The sequence below is a fragment of the Phascolarctos cinereus genome, unplaced genomic scaffold (genome assembly GCF_003287225.1).
Source record: "Phascolarctos cinereus isolate Bilbo 61053 unplaced genomic scaffold, phaCin_HiC Scaffold_3;HRSCAF=262, whole genome shotgun sequence".
Taxonomy (NCBI): Eukaryota; Metazoa; Chordata; class Mammalia; order Diprotodontia; family Phascolarctidae; genus Phascolarctos; species Phascolarctos cinereus.
In genome coordinates, this window is record NW_027555736.1 from 251,308,406 (window position 1) to 251,327,729 (window position 19,324).

Here is a 19,324-nt window from a genome sequence, read left to right on the forward strand (position 1 = left end):
TCCTCAGGTCACACAAGTGGTTACTGGGTTCAGCCCAGTTTTGCTTAAAGGGTTAATGACCAAGATGTAAAAACAAAAGGCAGCAATAAAATTTATTTAAAATAAACAACAACATTAGGTTAGAAGATTATCTGTAAGGCCCCGACTAGACGAGATGGGGCAGTTTTGGACTGATCTCAAGCTCAGGAACTGTTATTGCTTTTCTTTGCCTGGCACACAGTAGGCACTTAATAAATGCTTGTTGATTTGACTTGAACTAAGAAGGTAGAGTGAGGCACAGTTCTAGAAGGGTAGCCCCCTGCAGTTACTCTTCAAGGAAAGCCTCTTTCTTCAACTGTCCAAACCTCCCTATCCAACAGCTGTCCTAGGACGCCTCCCTCCCACACCCACCCTCACCCCCTCCCCGCCTTTTGTTAAAGTAATTGATTGGCCTCAGTTTGCTCAGCAGCCCCTGGAACTCCACTCTTGAGCCTCAGTTTTTTCATCTCTTGCCCTAATAACACTTGCACCTTCTATGTCAGAGTGGTGAAGAAAGCTTTTTTTTTTTTATTAAGATCATGAAGCGCTCTATGAATGTGGGTGGTTATTTTCAGAATACTGGCTGTAAGGAAATCCATCTTCTGACCTTCTCTGATAGTGGTAGCAGAGAGACCTTCAGAGACAGCTCAGGGACTCCGATTGGAGTATCTAAAGTGGCCCCTGACTTACCTTTCACGGCCAATCAAAGGCAGCCAGAATTGGGGTGTGTGCATGGCGCGGGGGCGGGGGGAGTGGAGGGAGTGATAAAGGAGAGTTGTTTTGGTGCTGCGGTTACCAGACTGACAAAGCTCAAGTACCTTTTCCTCCGAGCCCCCACCTGGGATCGTTCCCTCCACCTCCCCTTCTGCCTTCCCCATAAACCGATTAAGGAACCTGGTTTACTGCATTTCTTCTGGAGGGCGACTGCTCTGCTTTTTTCTCCGTTCTTTGTAAAGCTCTGATCTCCCTGTGACTGGCTGTCGACCTCTTTGCTTTAATGCACCAGACCGTGAGAGGAAACCTCGCTCATCTCTGCGCTCGGGAAACAAGTATCGACTATGCCTTGAACCACCCGAGGATTGATCCTATCTGTAGGCTCTCCTCACTTTCCTCTGGCTCCCCAGCCATCTTAGACATTGTTTTTCTGCGTTGTTGCCTTCGGTCAGCTCCCCGGAGCTACTGGATTCAGGGAAGTTTTGAGGAGGGGAGGGGGAAATTCCTCTAAGATAAAATGTTCGCTTCCAAATCCAATTCAGTTTCTCCCTCCCCTTCCATGGAACAGGCAGATGCCGATGCCCTGGACATCAGCACTAAAGTGCAGCTGTATGGCGTGCTCTGGAAGAGACCCTTTGGGAGGCAGTCAGCCAAGTGGTCCAGAAGGTGCGTTCTGAAGGTGCTTGGGGCTTCAGAGGGAGTGAGAGAAAGCAAGCATGGTTTTTTTCAGGGATGGGGGAGGAGTGGGGGCAGAGGGAGGGAAGGGAAGGGAAAAATGGTTTTCGTTTTTGAGGAATGCTTCTCTTGATCAGGCAATAAACTGGGAGACAAGACACTTGACATTTCAAACTAGCTCTGCCTGTGCCTTGTTATATGACCTTGACGTCACCTTTTTCCGGTCCTCATTTGCCCCTTCTGGAAATTGGTTTCAATATTTGGCAGTCTTTGTCCCTAAGTGTTCCAAGATACTAGAATGAAGAGAATATTAGACTTCTGTTTAGGGGGTATAAGTGGAATTGGTACTTTGATCCAAGGACCAGTCCAAATGCAGACATTTATTAAGCTGTGAATTGGGGTCACCTCATACAGGAGGGTTGGGCTGACAGTACCTCTGCTTTGAGGAGATGGGAGGAGACTTCACCATCTCCTTGTTGAGCTAGAAGAAATTTTGTTGGGGAGAGACCCTCACTATAAAACTGCTTCTGGATTTCATTGACTTCATAAGCCTCACCAGGCACCAATATGCCAGGCTAAGTACGTATTTGAGGGGGACAGACTGGACTAGAGGCATAACTAGAAATTCTGGCATCCAGGGCAAAATCTTTTGGTGGAAGGGTAGTACAGACAGACCTTAGAAGAGGGAGTCAAGCAGATACAGTCCTGCCAGGAGAGATGGTAGCCTGGCCCTTGCCCTGAACCCCATTGGCCCAATATCTCAATGCCTTGCCCTCTCCTGGGGCCTAACTTCACCCTCCAAACCCCATGAGGGCATGGGTCAACAGAGGACTCTGAACAGGGAGGAAAGGGAGAGGATGGTGGTCTCCACAGAAGTATGAGAGAAAGTACTCCCTGTTTAGGTTCCTGGAATGAAGCTGCCCCACCCTAGTTTCAGCTCTAAACTGGACATTTCAATCTTTCCTCTCCTCCCATATGCCCCCAAATTGGGTACTTAGCTCAATCTCTTAGACAAAAGATTAACAAGCTACAATAGTAGGAAGTCTGCTTATGAAAGTAATGCCTTTTTTTTTTTTTGGCTAGGCAGTGGGGTTAAGTGACTTGCCCAGGGTCACACAGCTAATAAGTGTTATGTGTCTGAGGCCACATTTGAACTCAGGTCCTCCTGAATGCAGGGCCGGTACTCTATCCACTATGCCACTTAGCTGCCCCCAAAGTAATGCTTTTAAAAGGCCTGGGATGAAGTATATAGTATATAGAAACTGAGATTAGACTGCCCCCCCCCCCACATACACACACACCTTGACCCTGAGGGAGGGTTTAACAAGAAATCTTTGGAAAGCTGGATGTGGGACGGAAAAGTCCTGTGGAGATCTAAGATTAAGTGACTCTTTTGATCCCTGGAGGCAGCCGGAGAGCTGTCTACTCTTTATTGACCGTATCCAAGTTAGATTAGCAGGGTGTCCTTTCATAGGATCAGTGTTTGGAGATGGCTTTTCTGTGGGGTCAAGAGGCTTTCTTATTGCCAGACTCTGCCTCTTCTTGGCAACTGAATGCAAACATTGGGGTTGTTTTTATTGTTTAGTTGTGTCAGACTCTTCACGACCCCATTTGGGGTTTTCTTGTCTTTCTGGCAAAGATATGAGAGTGGTTTGCCATTCCCTTCTCCAGATCATTTTACAGATGAGGAAAATGAGGCCTAGAGAAGTGACTTGCCCAAGATCTCACAGGTGGGAGAGTAGGGATTCAAACCCACAAACTCTAAATTGCACGTCCTTTCTACTTCATCATGATGCTTCATGATTTCACCAGGGGCAGAGGTGCCCCAGCACAGATTTGCCCCAGGAATCGAGCCCTACTAAGGAATCATCTCACTCCCAGCAAGCTAAGTTTTTGGAGAGTAGAGAAGGGTGAAAGTTTCCAATTTACAGATCTAATCTTCTGGGATTTGGAAAAGAAATAAAAATCATCCCAACATTGCTAGACTTAGACTGGGGCTGTAGAAGAGATCCAGCCTCCCACTTTGTAAAGTGGAGCTGCTCTACTCCCTTCCCTCCCTCCCCATCGTGGACCTTAGCTAATTAGTGACCATAGACAACTGAAATAAGCAATATCATGAGAACAATCAATGCCCTCCTGACAGGGCACTTGTCTTTAAAAGGTTCAGTGCTCTGGGATGTCAGGAGAAATATAAATAACTAATGAGACAAGATGGATCTGGTGGGCTGAGCTTCTCTTTGCAACCATCATCAATCCTCTTTTCTGAAATTGCTTCTGGACTGGTTGTCTTCTTCCTTGCCTACTGAGGATATGTTAGGATCAGAGTGAAAAGGTGACTGTTCAAGGGTGTCTTCATCTTCTCCCGAGACTCACACCCATGACAAAAGCAACTGGCTGCTCCCCTAAAAGCAGCAAAAAAAAGACATAGAGACAGAAAGACAGAGAGACAGAGAGAGAGAGACAGAAAGAGAGAGAGATTCTCCCATCACTGCCCAAGCAGTTCTACATTTGTGGGAACTAGAAGAGGATGGCAAAGGAGATTTCCTGCTGGGAAAAGTTTCTTTTGCAATTCATAGAAAGGTAAGGGCCTATTTCTAAAATGATGGAAGGGTTGGAGGAAATGCTGGGAATTGAAAATATGTTGAATTTATATTTGCATCGTTTATAAAACCCTTTGACATTTGTGAAAGGGCAGCATGTTTTAGTGGAAAAACTACTGCTGGATTTGGGGATCAGAGGACCTGAGTTCAAATCCCCATTTTTGGCCTTCTTTGCTATTTGATACCTGTATGACTTAATTTCTCTGGACTTCAGTTTCCTCATCTATAAAATGAGACGGTTGGACTCCATGACCTCTAAGGTCTCTTCCAGGTCTGAATCTAGGAGCCTGTGAGCTTATAGTGTTGTGAACAGCAGGAGAGGTGGCTACCATTGCAGTAGCAATGGAAGTGGCCTGGTAAAGAAAGCTCAGGAAGAGCATCAGATAAGCCCCAGGCCAAATCAGTGAGTCAGCAGACTGGCTGGGGCTGGGCCAGCTGCAAAGCAGCCTCTTCCTTCATGAATAAGCAGTTCCCAGAGGTCTCTGATTCTGCATTCCCTTCAGGTTCCTGCACCCTCCTCCTGAAACCTCCACAGAGGTAGATAGCATTATCATCTTCCTTCTCCTGTAGTCTAGGAGATGACTATCTGAGGATGCACAAAATGGGATCAGCTTTATTACAACTACCAGAGGGGTGGTATCTGAGTGAAAAGCCCTCTTCCCCGGAGAAAGATTGGAGTTGAAATTTGTTTTAGTGAGAAATAGGGAGGTAGGGAGGAAAGACTTTGGGTGCAGAAATTCTAATCCCAGCTCTGAGAATTAATTGACCTCTGTCTAGTTGCAAAGCTATAATGCTGAGCTTCTTCAAAGGACTGTAAAAAGGACCTGGGTTTTCTTGTAAAGTCCTTGGCCCCTTCTTAGGATGTAATCTTAAATGATTCTGAAGCCACTGAGTCTTGTTTTTTCTTTCACCTTCTAACCTGGCCTCCTCCAACAAACATTGGCTGGGAATTTGATTTGGCTCATGAACATAGCAATGCTAATATGATGGTCGATTCTAAAAATGGGCAGCTAGGTGGTTCAGTGGATAGAGCACCTGGCTTGGAATCAGGAAGACTCATCTTCGTGAGTTCAAATCCAGCTTCAGACACTTACTAGCTGTGTGACCCTGGGCAAGTAACTTAACCATGTTTGCCTCAGTTCCTTATCTGTAAAATGAGAAGGAAATGGCAAACCACTCCAGCATCTTTGCCAAGAAAATCCCAAATGGGGTCACAGATATAACTGATGAATAACTCAACAACAATAATAATAATAATTACTGTTAATACCACTAATAGGAGGCAGCTAGATGGCTCAGTGGATAGAATGCTGTACCTGGAGTCAGGAAGACCTAGTTCGAATCTGGCCTCTTGACACTTATTAGCTGTGTAACCTTGGGCAAGTCACTTAACTTCTGTTTGCCTTAATCCATTGGAGAAAGAAATGGCAAACCACTCCAGGATCTTTGTCAAGAAAACTCCATGAATAGTATGGTCCATGGGGTCACGAAGAATCGGATACGATTGAACAACAAAAATCAGCAGTGATATGAAAGTGGTCTTTGCCTGCTCTCTGTGACACCTCCCTCCCACACCTTCCACTTTGAGAGTTATGTTCTGATTAATTCACAGCTGTTGGTCACACTCTTGGTACTGCTAGGTGAAGCCCTTTGGACAATGATTTGGTAATCCCTTGGAACCCTCCAGAGTAAAAGGATCTGCTATGCTAGGGTTAGATACCCCTAAAGGGATTAACAAAAATAACTAAAGCAGGGAAAGAACAAACACCTCTTTAGGGATAAATCCCAGAGGAGTCTAGTCCTATGAACCCCTTACAGGAATCCTGAAAGAGTGGGACAGAATTCTTTAGTTCTCCTGTTACAGTCCAAACCCCCTAGTCTGACTAGCTCTTTTGTACAATTAAATTCCAGGCCAGGCTTACACATCAAGTGTATCATTGACTGTCTTTGTGGCATGATGAAGGCCCTGCTAAAAGTTGCTCCGTCTCCAAAAATATTTCTTCCATTGGCCTGTTGCTGTGCCTATAATTCCTTCCATTTGGAGTTAAGGCATTAGAGGTTTCAAGTCCACTTTTAAAACTGAAAGTTTTGGGGAGAGAAGGCAAGCTTTAAGAAGGGCAGCTAGGTGGTGCAGTAAATAGTTCACTGGGCCTGGAGATAGGAAGACTCCTTTTCGTGTGTTCAAATCCAGCCTCAGGCACTTTCTAGCTATGTGACCCTGGGCAAGTCACTTAACCCAGTTTGCCTTAGTTCTCTCACTTGTAAAAATGAGCTGGAGAAGGAAATGGCAAACCACTGCAGTATCCTTTCCAAGAAAATCCCACATGGGGTCACAAAGCATCAGATATGACTAAAAAATGACTCAATGACAACAATTATGTTAGTTTGCCTTTTACATCAATAACCCTGAATAACCTATTGGCAAACCCAAAATATATGAAAGTAAGGAAGCAGTTTGACTAGACTTTCTATGTATATGTCTTATGAAAAAACATAGGTGAGAACTGCCCAGAATGAAGAGGTGCGGAGGGCATAATCACAACAAGGAAATTGTGGATCCCTCAAAGTAAATATAGCCTCCAAAAGGCCTTTGTGGAATAGACAAAGAACTATGGTGTACAGGAGGCAGCCCTGTGGCAGAAAGGTCACTGCTTTCTGCTGGATTTGAAGTTAGAAGAAAGACCTGCATTTGAACTAGCCGTGTGACCTCGGGCAGCTCCTCACTGAGCCTCAGTTCCCTTCTCTGTCTAAAAGAGATGACAGTGGCCCTGCTTACCTCGTGGGCATGTGAAACGAGTGCTTTGTAAATTGGCTCAGGACAGACAACTGTTAAATTTTCAGTGAGAGTATTTAAACCATGGAATGATACAAATTTGGGCTTGGTTTATTATTTTGCTGATTGTCTAGAATTAAGAACATGATGGAGAAAATATTAATAATGCAGAATAAACCTGAAAGTGTGTCCTCCATACATTTCATTTCAGAGAGCTGGTTGTTAAAAACCATTTACCAGCACATGCCTGTGTAAAACATTCTTGGTGTAGTCCAGATTTCATGCTGGTCTGGATTGAAATGAAGCAAGACATTAATGGATCATCTAACTGTTAGCAAATTGATGGGTATTTGCTTACTCAGGCATAGAAGGGATACTCAACAGAGACTCAACAAGGTCGATTTTGTAACATCTCGTGTATATGCCTTCTTTCCTTTGACACTGCCACCACCACTGTCATGGCACAGACGCACATCACCTCACACCTACATTATTGCAATAGCCTAATGGTTAGTCTTCCTGCCTTAAGTTTCTCCTGGGTCCAGTTTGTCCTCCATTCAGTGGCCAAACTGATCTCCCTAAAGTACAGGTCTGACCATGTAACCCCCTACTCAATAAATCCAAGTGGCTCCCTATTACTTCTGTGATCAAATATAAAATCTTCTACTTGACATCTAAAGCCCTTTGTAAACTAGCCCTGCCTCCTATCTTTCCAGTTTCCTTACTACTTATGCCCCACCACATGCTCTTTGATCCAGGTCTCCTTGCTGTTCGTCAGACAAGACACTCCATCTCCCAAATCTGGGCATTATCACTGGCTATCCCCTGTGCCTGGAATCCTCTCCTGCCTCACTTCCACCTCCTGTCCCAGCTAAAATCCCACCTTCTGGAGGGAGCCTTTTCTTATCCCTGTTAATTCTAGTGCTTTTCCTCTGTGGATTATCCTGTATATACCTTGTCTGTGCATAATTGTTTGCAGGTTGTCTTCCCCATTAGACTATGAGTTCCTTGAGAGCATGTGCTTTGCCTTTCTGTGTATCTCCAGCACAGTGCCAGGCACATAGTAGGCCCTTAAAAAATGTTTATTACTATTGCCCCTTGATACTGTATTTGTTAAGCCCTCCTCTTTTCTATATGGAAATAATAATAATAGTTAGCATTTATATAGCTAAGGTTTGCAAGGTACTTTACACATGTTATTTCAAAGGTATGTTCACTGTAAGGGCAGGGCTTCCCTATTCCCTGTTCCCTTGCCCCTATTCCCTAGGTCAAGCTTCTTAAACTTTTTCCACCCATGACCCCTTCAGTGTTTCTTAAGCTATAGGTCTTGATCCCATATGGGAACAGGGAAACTGTGTCCATCTGGCTGCTTTAGCCCCCTGAAACAATCCAATCAGTCAATAAGTCACACACACACACACACACACACACACACACACACTCTCACACTCAAGCTTCATGACCTATTTAAATACTACCTACCCTTCCCAACACAAGTCCAACTTCTCCATGAATCCTTTTCCCAGCCACCCCAGTCTTCAGAGATAGGTCTCTTTTCTGGCCTGGTCCTTATCATGTGCCACCTTGGATTATTGTAACCTGGGTGTCAAGTGGGGATCCTAACCCCCTATACTGTTGGCAGTCAAGATAGGATTCTGTCTTTGAGGCATGCCTAATAGCTCATCTCATTAGTTTGAACCCCCACCCAAAATCTCAGAGAAAAGTTAACATAATCTAGTTTATTTCTAGAGTGGTTGAGTCAACCCATCAGCTCGCTAACAACCAAGGCAAACGTTGGTAAGCATTTTTAACTTAAACATATTTATTACAAAACAGATAAGGAAATAAATGGCCCTTGGACCCAAATCTACTAACAGGGAACAAATTCATATCATCAACAGGAAAAGCAGCTCAAGTTCACTGCAATTAATCTTCACTGTAGCAAACTCGATGACATGTATAGGTTCTACTTATCTGCCAGACATTTCGCTTGTTTCAGGTGATTGCTGTTTCCATAGCTGCTGTCTCTCAGGTGCACAATGCCATTTGCTGTTGCTACCAGCTACACTCCTGTAGTTCCATAGCTTATCACCTCCTGGCCCAGGCTTCGCATGGAAGCTTTTCCCTTCTCAAGCCTCATGGTTCTCCTATTTCCTTCTTTCCCCAACCCAGGAGCCCTTTATCTCCTAATCATCCCTGCCTGGTGCTTTTGGCCATGCCATATGCTTTTGGCCTATAGAACTTTGGGAGTGTGAGGGTTTGTTTTTTTTCCTACCAGTGCCATGTCGGCTATAGTATACTCTATGTGCACATCCTGTCTCCCCGTGTCTGACTCTTGCAAACTAGAAGAAAAAACAAAAAGACAGGACATTTTCTCCTGCATCTTATGTCACTTATCTTGTTTTGTGTCTCTATATTGACTCCCTTACCAGACTACAGGTGCCTTGAGAGCAAGAATTCTCTTATTTTGTCCACGTATTGCCCACAGTTTCTAGCATACTGCCCTGCACATAGTAGGTGCTTGGTAAATGAATGTTGATAGTGATAGAGATGAATGAGCACACAAAGGAGAACTGAAGTGTAGCCTGGAAAAGCCAATCCAGACTTGAGGTGTTTGGTGAATCAGTTCACAACTGCCACTCACAAACCCCTATCAGTGTGTTTACTTTTTATTTTACTAATGAAAATTTTTAAAAGTTATATATTGAATTTATTGTATACTTAAAAGGAACACCAAGCTGCGTGTAGAGTCTTAGATTCATGTACAATTCTCCTTTTTTCCCCCAAATTCCTCAACTTTTAAAAAAATTTAATTTTTTTTCCCAGTTACATGTAAAAACAATTTGTAGCCTTCGTTTTTTACAATTTTGAGTTCTAAATTCTCTCCCAACCTCCCTCCCCTCTTTCATCACTGAGAAGGCAAACAATCTGATAAAGGTTACATATGTGCAGTCATTCAAAATAGATTTCCACTGTAATCATGTTATGAAAGAAAGTGTGTTTACTTTTATTAGCATGTCAGAGAACACATTTGTTCAAAACCAACAAAAAATTTAATCAGACTGTTTAGTAAAATTACATAGAATAATCCCACGTGCACACATAGGGTATGCTTTCCAATAGCTGCCACATCAGTAGTGAAAATATCTGCTTCTAGGGGGCAGCTAGGTGGCACAGTGGAGAGAGCATCGGCCCTGAAGTCAGGAGGACCTGAGTTCAAATCCACCCTCAGACACTTGAAACTTACTAGCTGTGTGACCCTGGGCAAGTCACTTAACCCCAATTGCCTAAAAAAAAAATCTGCTTATTTTCAATTTCTACCCATTGCTCCAGGGTTCTACCCTATGGGGCCAAACAGAACAAAGTGAAACCCTTCTCCACATGGTAACTTCAACTATTTGAAGATATATCATATCCCCTAATAAATTTTTTCTCCAGGCTAACTAAACATTTCCTGTTCTTTCAGCTGGTCCTCATACGACAGGGACTGAAGGTTTTTCCCCATCTTGGTTGCCCTTTGCTGGATACTTTCCAGCTTATTATTGTCCTTCTTCAACCATGGTTTTAATATGCTCAGAGGTTCTGGGCTGTCTCTTAGAGAAAGAAGCAAAAATGTTAGTAACCTACTGGTACTAGAACATAGGGTTGCTTTGGGGACCAATTCAGTCCAAAATTTCCAAAGTGACCACTTCCGGGAGCTAGGGAGGTATATGGAACCAGTGGAAGATCTTCTCCATCATTCACTATAGCATCAACCCTATTCATTCTCTTGTACCCAAGGTACTTTCTTGACTCTCTTTCCTTCTCCTTGCTCTCTTCTCCCTGGTCCCCACTTCAGGTTTTTCATCATCAAAGAAAGCTTTCTGCTTTACTACTCTGAAAGTGAAAAAAAAAGCTTCGAAAGCAATAAATATTTCAACATCCATCCTAAGGTGAGGCCATCAGTATTTCATGCTTGGAGCTTGGGGGTGTGTGGGGGGGGGATTGGAGTGTTAAAGTGAGGAGAGAAAGAATGTAGCAAAGTCAGTGAAGACCCTATGTCCTGGGTTTTCACAATAATGCTGAAGTCAAAATAAGGAAAATGTGCTTTTAATGAAGCTTTGCAAAACTAGTAGACTTTGCCAGACCATGTGTCCTGGTTTTGTATTTGGGTAGGAGAATAAAAAAGGTCACCATGGATAAAGTGGACTTGGGTCTAGGTAGGATCTCATACTTGAAGCAGTTTGAGATCAGGGAGTCAGGGAATCTCTGAGAACTGCCTAGGAACTGGGAACCTGTCTGACCTAAGGAATAACTGAGTCAGCTAAGTCCTCCTAAGATAGGGAAGCTGACCAGGGGGCTGAAATAGGGTATATTAGGCTTCTTCCTCAGGTGTCCCCTCCCTTTACTATTAATAACTCCGATTCTCTTCCCAAGGGCCCTTCTGTCTGGCTTCCAGTCTAAGGTCTTTAGGGTAGGGTACTGTGTCTCAATAGAATACCTCAGTCAGTCTGACTCCAAGACTGAAGTGGGTCATATATTCTGATTGTCCACTTAGGGTGTCATACCTCTGGGAGGCTGTCTGGTAGAAGCCAAAGAAGAGCCCAACATGCCCTATGCCATGAAGATCTCTCACCAGGACTTCCATGTGAGTAAAGCTTCCTCTTCCCTGGCTTCCCAGGGTGGGGAATATAAGAAGACCAACTCCTATGATATCCTCCAGACCTATAGATCAGGAACCACTCAGACAATACCATTGGCTTCCATTTGCTCAAAAGGTACCCAAGGGGTTTGTGGCCTACTGATTGTATCTGAGATAATTAACTGAGGACTATTGGTGGATTAAAGAAGGGCTATGACCCTCTCATCCTCTTCCTTTCTTGGGCTGCCAAACATTCCCAGCCTTGTCACTGACCCGTCTTGAGAATAGACAACATTACCAAAATTTCCTTTGTTTTGGAAGCTGTGTTTTCCTGTGTTTTGAAGGAATGTGGATGCGTGCCAAAGGGTATTTATTGCACACATATGCCTCTGACAAGGAGATAGTAGAAAGGTATTGTTCTTTGCCCATATGAGCACTGTTAAGATCCAGCTGTGTATGGATAGTGGAATATTGTTGGGTTTTGGAGGGTGGTGTTTATATGGACTTGAAGTCCTTTGGGAAGGCATAGACTACAAGCAGGAACAGACCCTTCTGTCAAGAGGGTACTTACTCTGTAAGTATTTGGCTACTGTCCTTGTTGAGTGCAAGGACCTGAACTGCCCACACCAGTATGGAAGAGGGGAGAGCTAGGAGAAAGGAGACAATGATGCTGAGCCTCTCTGATGTGCACTGGCTCACATGGGCCAAACCCAGTGTCTCCTCCTGCCTTTGCTTTGTCGTTCCCTCAGGGCAACATCGTGCTGGCTGCAGAATCAGAGTTTGAACAGATCCAGTGGCTGGAGATGTTGCAAGAATCTGGCAAAGTGTAAGTCTCTGGGATGATGGAGGAAGATGGTGTCCAGGTAGGGTAGGAGGAAGGTGGCAGCTTTGGGGGAGGGGAGACAGAAAGCCTTGCGGAGGAGGAGCTGGGATCTGCCAACCATGAGCTTACTGCTCAACCTGGCCTCCCTACCACTCGTAACTTCACAAATGGTCCTGGGTCCCACAGGAAGCTGGAGAGGTTGTATTGTGCATGAAGATAGAGGTAGTAAGGAAGAGGTGAAAAAGCTTCTCAGGGAGGAGAGGAGACAGGAAGGCCTGGTGGTATAAGAGGAAGCAGAGGATAGTCCTCTCTTGCCATTCAGAGAACTTTCAGAAGCCACAGACCCTCAAAGACCCTAGAGACCAGAGCTGAGAGACACTTTATGTGAACACAGTATTCAACTCCTCTGGCCTGACACAGCTGCCTGCTGGCCCCTTGGATGAGCAGAGCCATAGTTAAGACTTATTTTTTTTATTTTTGCCTCTGACCATGATCACAAATGCTTCTTGGAACAAAAAGCATAAAAGGTGGCTCCATTTGAGGGAGGTAGGGAAGAGAGAGATCCTGATGTACCAATTCAAGGTCACTGCTGGGAGGGTACTATTTGGAGGGGCATGGGAAGAGGCAGAAATCATGGGATTCAAGCATGGAGCATGGTGTGTGTGTGGGGGGGGTTAGTGAGAGGCAGTTTACTCACTATAACATACCACTTGGCAGCATAGTATACTAATTATTTTTGTTAACTAGATGCTAAACTTTGTTTTTACCTTAAGGCAAAGCCCCAGTTACTCAATCCTGGTTTGGCTTTGAGATTGAACCCTAGGGAGAGCTAGGGTTGGTGCTTTCTGAATCAGATGCTCCAGACCATGGAACACCCCCCATCCTAAGATAGTCCCCTCCTCTCTGGCTTAGATTCAGAACTTGCAAGTTTCCAAGTCTATCTTCATTCAAATCTCTCAGTCCTAATTCCTCACCACTCAGGCTGAGGTCAGCCTGAGAAAGAATTTCTTAACCACGATGTCTTAAAGTCTTAGTACAGTTTTCTGTGTGTTCATGTGTTGCTTACACTGGGAACACAATGCCACAACTTTACCAATAGTTACTATAAATTTATTTAGTTAGTTTTCAACATTTACTTTTATAACATTTTGAGTACCAATTTTTTTTCTCCCTCCCTCCCTCCCCTCCTCCTCCTCTCTCCCCTCTTCCCAAGATGACAAACAATCTGATCTAGGCTATACATTTACAATCATATTAAACATTTCCACGTTAGTCATGTTGTAAAAGAAGAATCAGAACAAAAAGGGAAAACCATGAGAAAGAAAAAAACAACAAAAAAAGTGAAAATAGTATGCTTTGATGTGCATTCAGACTCCATAGTTCTTTCTCTGGATATTTACTGTCAGTTACCATGATGGACCCAGTTCCTGCGTGCTAGGTGAAATACGTAGAAGACACTAGCTCTTGGCATTGGCAAGATGGCATTCTGAAAGAAATGTGGTGGACATATGCAAATCATGCCTTTTTTTTTTAACGGTCTTGGACATGTTTCTCTTCTATCTCTTCCTATCTGCTCTCCGTCCTCAGGACTTGGAAGAATGCCCAGCTGGGAGAAGCCATGATCAAGAGTCTAGAGACCCAGGGTCTGCAGTTGGCCAAAGAGAAGCAAGAGTATTTAGGTGACGCTTTGATTTATGGTGATGCTTTGGGGCTTTTATGGGCTGTTTCCCATAATTGCAGCAAATTGTGATCACAGTGGATGTGTATTTGGTCTATGTATTTGGTGTGGCAGTAATGGCAGAATATAGTAACAATCTGGGTTATATGGGCAGGGAAAACCCAAGGACCAGTGTTTAACTTTGAGCACTTTGAAGTACACTGAGACACCACCTTTAACCTGCAGCAAAGAGATAATTTCCCCTTGTTCTCAAAACACAAATAGGAAGAGCTACCCTGCCCCCCCTTGCCTGGGCATATTTTGGTCCACAGTTTCAAATTAAGGCCTATTTAGGTTTTAGTCGCATGTTTTTAGATCCTTATGTCAAGGCCTCCAACAATAAGATATCTTTATCCGTGTGACCCTCGGCAAGTCACTGTGCCTCAGTTTCTTCATCTGTAAAATAACAGCACCTACCTCACGTGGTTGTCATGTTGGTTAAGGTATGGCTTTGGGTGGTACCATCCTTTAAGTAGATAATATCTCCCATGCTAAGTTCTGAAACAGAAGCAGCTAATGGATAGAGTTCTGGGCCTGCCGTCAGGAAGACCTGAGTTTAAATCTGGCCTTACACACAATCTTTGCCCTCGCTCCCTGGATCAAAACAGAGAAAATAAGGAAAAATAAGAATGTACTCAGTGCCCAGGTATGCTGGGCCAGTCAAGGGGGTTGGTTAGCCCTCTGGCTAGAATGAACATTAAGATTCACAGAAGCCTTCTCCAGGGGGGGTTGGGGAAGACAAAATGATCCCTAAAGTCTCATTCCCTCTAGTTCCTGTAATCCTGTGTCTGCCTATGGGGCCAGTCCGTCTGCACCATTAATATCTCACTTTTGTTTAGGAGTGTGTATATTTTTATCATATGCACATATGCTTGCTTTGGCAGACAAACTGATGGAAGAAACTGAAGAATTGTGTCTTCAGAGAGAGCAGAGAGAGGTAGGTGGCTTCTGCGGCTGTACAAAATCCTCCCCTCTCTGTCTTAGGCCTCTCAGTCCACGAAGGCCTTTGAAGCAAAGCTCAGATATTTTCTTGGATGGTTTTCAGCACTAATGAGAGTGGGAAGTAACCCAGGGTAGAGGGGAGTAACCACATGAGAGGACTGTGGTCAAAATGTCTTTTAGCACCTCCTTAACAGAATATGTTAAAGACACAGCACTCTTATTTTATTTTTATTAACTACATGGGAGTTGGGAGTGGGGTGGATGGGTGGAGAGCAACCAGATTTAGACTACTTTCTTACAACTGGAGCCATATAACAATGGAATGGGCTGGTTTGATAGGTAGTGAGGATCCCCATCACTGGAGGTATTGAAGTAGAGGCAAAATCATCCATTCAGCAAATTTTTATTGAATGACCACTGTGTCATTCAAGGCAGTGTAGGGGAAAATAAGAAGGAGGGGGAGGGGGGAAGACCTGAACATCATGGAGCTTATTGGGAAAACAAAATATGTACACGAGTAATTATAACATTTTGAATGTGAATGTGAAAGTGCATTGAGATACAAAAGGCTGTGATAGTTCAGATGAGGAAAGGATTACCTTCAACTATGCACAGCTGGCATGTGAGCTGGATGATAATCTGTATCAGGTGTCACAGAATATATTCTTGCACTGAAAAGAAGATTGGTTCCAAATGACTTCTGACTCCCACCTTCCAGGATGCAGTTTAGAGAGCAAGCAGGCATCTGCCCATGGAGTGACCTGTGCTGTTTCTTACAGACCTCTATAAAATCTATAGCTAACCACCCCTAGAAATTGCCAGATTTCCAGGAATTTGCCCAGGCTGGGAAGGATTATGCAAGTAATATCACTAAGGGACAAGGCTTCCAAGTCTTGGGTGGGGGGTCCTACTTAACTGTTTTCTCTCCTTTCTCTTCTGGCTGTTCTTCCCACCCTCTCTCTAGATAAAAGAGAATGTTTGTCTTGGCCAACCCCCTTGAGGCTCAAGCTTTTGCCCCTTTAGTGTGACTAATGATAACTCCTTACCCATTCTCATTTGTCTCTTGGTTAAGGTCTGGCTTTGGGTGGTACCACCCATTAAGTAGATAATGTCCCCCATGCTGAGTTCTGAAACAAAAGCAGCTATTGAACAGAGTTCTGGGCCTGGAGTCAGGAAGCCCTGAGTTTAAATCCGACCTTACTATATATAGCACTAAACACATTTGCCCTCATCTCAATCTTCTTTGCATACCATGTGCCAGTTTCTTGCCTAGTACCCTGCATTCCAGGAGGTTTTCTGTTCATGTAAAGGAAATTTGGGCAGGTAGGTGGTATATTGGATAAAGCATCAGGCTTCAAGTCAGGAAGACCTGAGTTCAAATGTGACCTCAGACACTTACTGGACAAGTTACTTAATCTGCCTCACTTTCCTCAACTGTAAAATGGAGATAATAATAGCACCTACCTCACAGGGTTATTGTGAGGATGAAATGAGGTAATATTTGCAAAATCACTTAGCACAGTAGCACATATGGGCTATATAAATGCTATTTCCTTCCCTTCCCTCATGTAGTCAAGAAGCAAGGTAGATTAACAATATCCTGACAGACAGATGTGTATGATACAGACATCTCGGCAGGAGGAGAGACAGCCTTATCTATCAGAGCCACGAAATCTGGGGCAGCAGCAGGCTAGAGGAAAATTTAGACAAAACATCTAGGACTCACGCCGTGGAATGAGGGCAGCTGTGGCCTATTTCAGAAAGGCCCCATTTAAGGACATATTGCACTAACTGAGGCCTGGCTGAAATGAAATCCCCATTATGTAGTTTAAGAATGTCAAGTGTATCAACTGTAAGTCCAGATGGTGCCACAGTAGGTTCTCATTTCACTTATCCTGGGGCAGGAAAGAGACGGATAAAAAGTTTCCTTGTTTATATCCTCTTGAATATAGCAATCTCTAGATTTCACATCCAGAATAGTGAGGCAGGATTCCATTCCTGCTTCTGTCACTAAGTCCTATGAACAAAGCCTTTTCTGTGCCCCAATTTTTCTATCTTCAGAATGGGTATACTAAAAATCTCCCTTCCTCAATCTCCAAAATTATGGAGATTGATGAATTTTGTTTTTAAAGTGCTTTGAATCCTTAGAAAGGGACTGTTTCATTTCTTCTTTGTATTAAAAAAAATTCTTTACACAATGCTTGATATATAAAAGGCATTTAATAAATTCAGGTTGAGGGAATTAATGAATGAATGAATGATGATTCCTGTCCTTAATATTGTTTTTATATTCCATCTATGTATTATTCAGTTGTTTTAGTTGTGGCTGACTCTTTGTAACTCCATTTGGGGTTTTCTTTTTTTTTTTTTTGTTAGGCAGTGGGGTTAAGTGACTTGCCCAGGGTCACACAGCTAGTAAGTATTATGTGTCTGAGGTCGGATTTGAACTCAGGTCCTCCTGAATCCAGGGCCGGTGCTCTATCCACTGCACCTCCTAGCTGCCTCTATTTGGGGTTTTCTTGGCAAAGATACTGGAGTGGTTTGCCATTTCCTTCTCCAGCACATTTTTCAGATGAGGAAACTGAGGCAAACTGGGTTAAGTGATTTGTTCAGGGTCACACAGCTAGTAAATGTCTGAGGCCAAATTTGAATGCAGGTCTTCCTGACTTGAAGCCTGATGCTTTATCCAATGTACCACCTACCTGCCCAAATTTCCTTTATGTGAACAGAAAAGGTTCTAGAATGTAGGGTACAAGGCAAGAAACTGGCATGTGGTATGCAAAGAAGATTGAGATGAGGGCAGACAGGTTTAGAGCTATAAGAATGAAATGAGAAGACCATGTGGGGAAAGAACACAGGATTTGGAGTCTGATTTTGGATTCTTGCATTTTGGGTAAGGCACTTGACCTGCTGGACTTCCTTTTCCTCCTCAGTACAATGAGCTGGCACTGCTTATATCACAGGGCTATCATGAAGAAAAGGGCTTTGTAAACCATGAAGTCCTATAGAAATGTCATTTCTTATTGCCTACCTGCCCACCTATGGATTTAGAAGATTTCTGAGACCACTGCCATTACCTCTATGAGCCTCAGTATGCTGAGAAAAGGTGTAGTGTTCACTATATTTATTTTATGAGCAATTCAATTCAATCAACAAACATTTATTAAGTAGCTATTATGTGTCGAGCACTACTGAGGAACTTCCTGTCCAACTCTTCATGACCATAAGGACCATACTGGCCATAGGGTTTTCTTAACAAGGATACTGGAGTGGTTTGCCATTTCCTTCTCCAGCTTATTTTACAGATGAGGAAACTGAGGGAAACCAGGTTAAATGACTTACCCAGGGTCACACAATTAGTAAGTGTCTGAAGCTTGAACTCAAGAAGATGAGTCTTCTCAACTCCAGGCCTGGCACTCTATCCACTGCGCCACCTAGCTGCCGTTTGGGGTTCTAGAATTTCCCCTATTCCCAAACTGCCCTGCCCCAGACCTCAAGGATTTCCAGAATAGCCACTTCATGTCTATGAGTTCTAAGAGCTGTAAAAATGGTTATGGGTGGGGCTGGGAAGAATCACAGGATTTAGAGTTGACAAGAGACTTCAGTCAAAACCTGATTTGACATATACGTACCCCACCACCTTCCCCTCAAAAAACATTCCTGATAAGGATCATTCAGCCTTGGCTTGAAGACCCCCACCCATTCCACTTTCAGACCACTGTAGTTAGTGAGTGTTCCCTAACATCAGGCCTTAATTTGCCTCTTGGCTTCTCGGACCCCCTGCTCCTGGTTCTGCCCTCTGGTTCCACACAGAACAAGGCTTCCACGTGCTAGCTCTTCAAACATTTGAACATGGCTTATTATGTCCCCTCTAAGCCAAACTTAATATTTCCAGTTCCTTCAACTGATCCCCAAATGACAGTCTTTATTCCCTTCCCCGTGCTGGTTACCCTTCTCTGGACACTCTAGCTTATCAATGCCCTTCTTAAGCCATAATGCCTGAGCACAATACAACAGATGAGGTCTGATGAGGGCAGAACACGGAAGGACTGTCATAATTCTGGAAGCAGTGCTTTCCTTAATGCAGCCCCAAATCACATTAGCCTTTTTGACTGTCATATCTCCCTTCTGATTTACCTTCAGCTTTAAATTTCAGGTCACTTTCCGACTGCTAACTGTGCCTCCCCCATCCTGATCCGGAGAGTTGAGGCCACTGAGAAGTGAGATGTTTGTTGGGCTTCTTGTCAAAATTGTCATTCCTGTCAGCTCTCCTGCATATTCCAAGATAGAGATTTTTAGACTTTTTTAAGTCGTTGATACTGTATATTAAAAAGCAAATTGTGAGACCTTGATACTATGATATTGCTAACTCACATTTCATTTGTCAAGTGAAATTTATGAGGCAAATAAAGATAAAATGCAATTTATATCAATCAGTTCA

General features: G+C 43.7%; 1 protein-coding gene across 2 annotated transcripts in view; it reads left to right on the forward strand.

The window, feature by feature from the left end:
* Positions 1-780: 780 nt before the first annotated feature.
* The window catches only part of PLEKHD1 (pleckstrin homology and coiled-coil domain containing D1), a 41,744-nt gene continuing 23,200 nt past the window's right edge, over positions 781-19,324 (forward strand). The window contains exons 1-6 of one of the 2 annotated variants that reach the window (XM_021004781.2): positions 781-1,398; positions 10,619-10,712; positions 11,318-11,407; positions 12,151-12,227; positions 13,812-13,903; positions 14,826-14,878. In XM_021004781.2, the coding sequence (XP_020860440.1) occupies positions 1,250-1,398; positions 10,619-10,712; positions 11,318-11,407; positions 12,151-12,227; positions 13,812-13,903; positions 14,826-14,878 (555 nt within the window). In that variant the 5' untranslated portion in view covers positions 781-1,249. The remainder of the gene's footprint in view (positions 1,399-10,618; positions 10,713-11,317; positions 11,408-12,150; positions 12,228-13,811; positions 13,904-14,825; positions 14,879-19,324) is intronic. The other variant, XM_078151558.1, reaches the window with a different exon arrangement.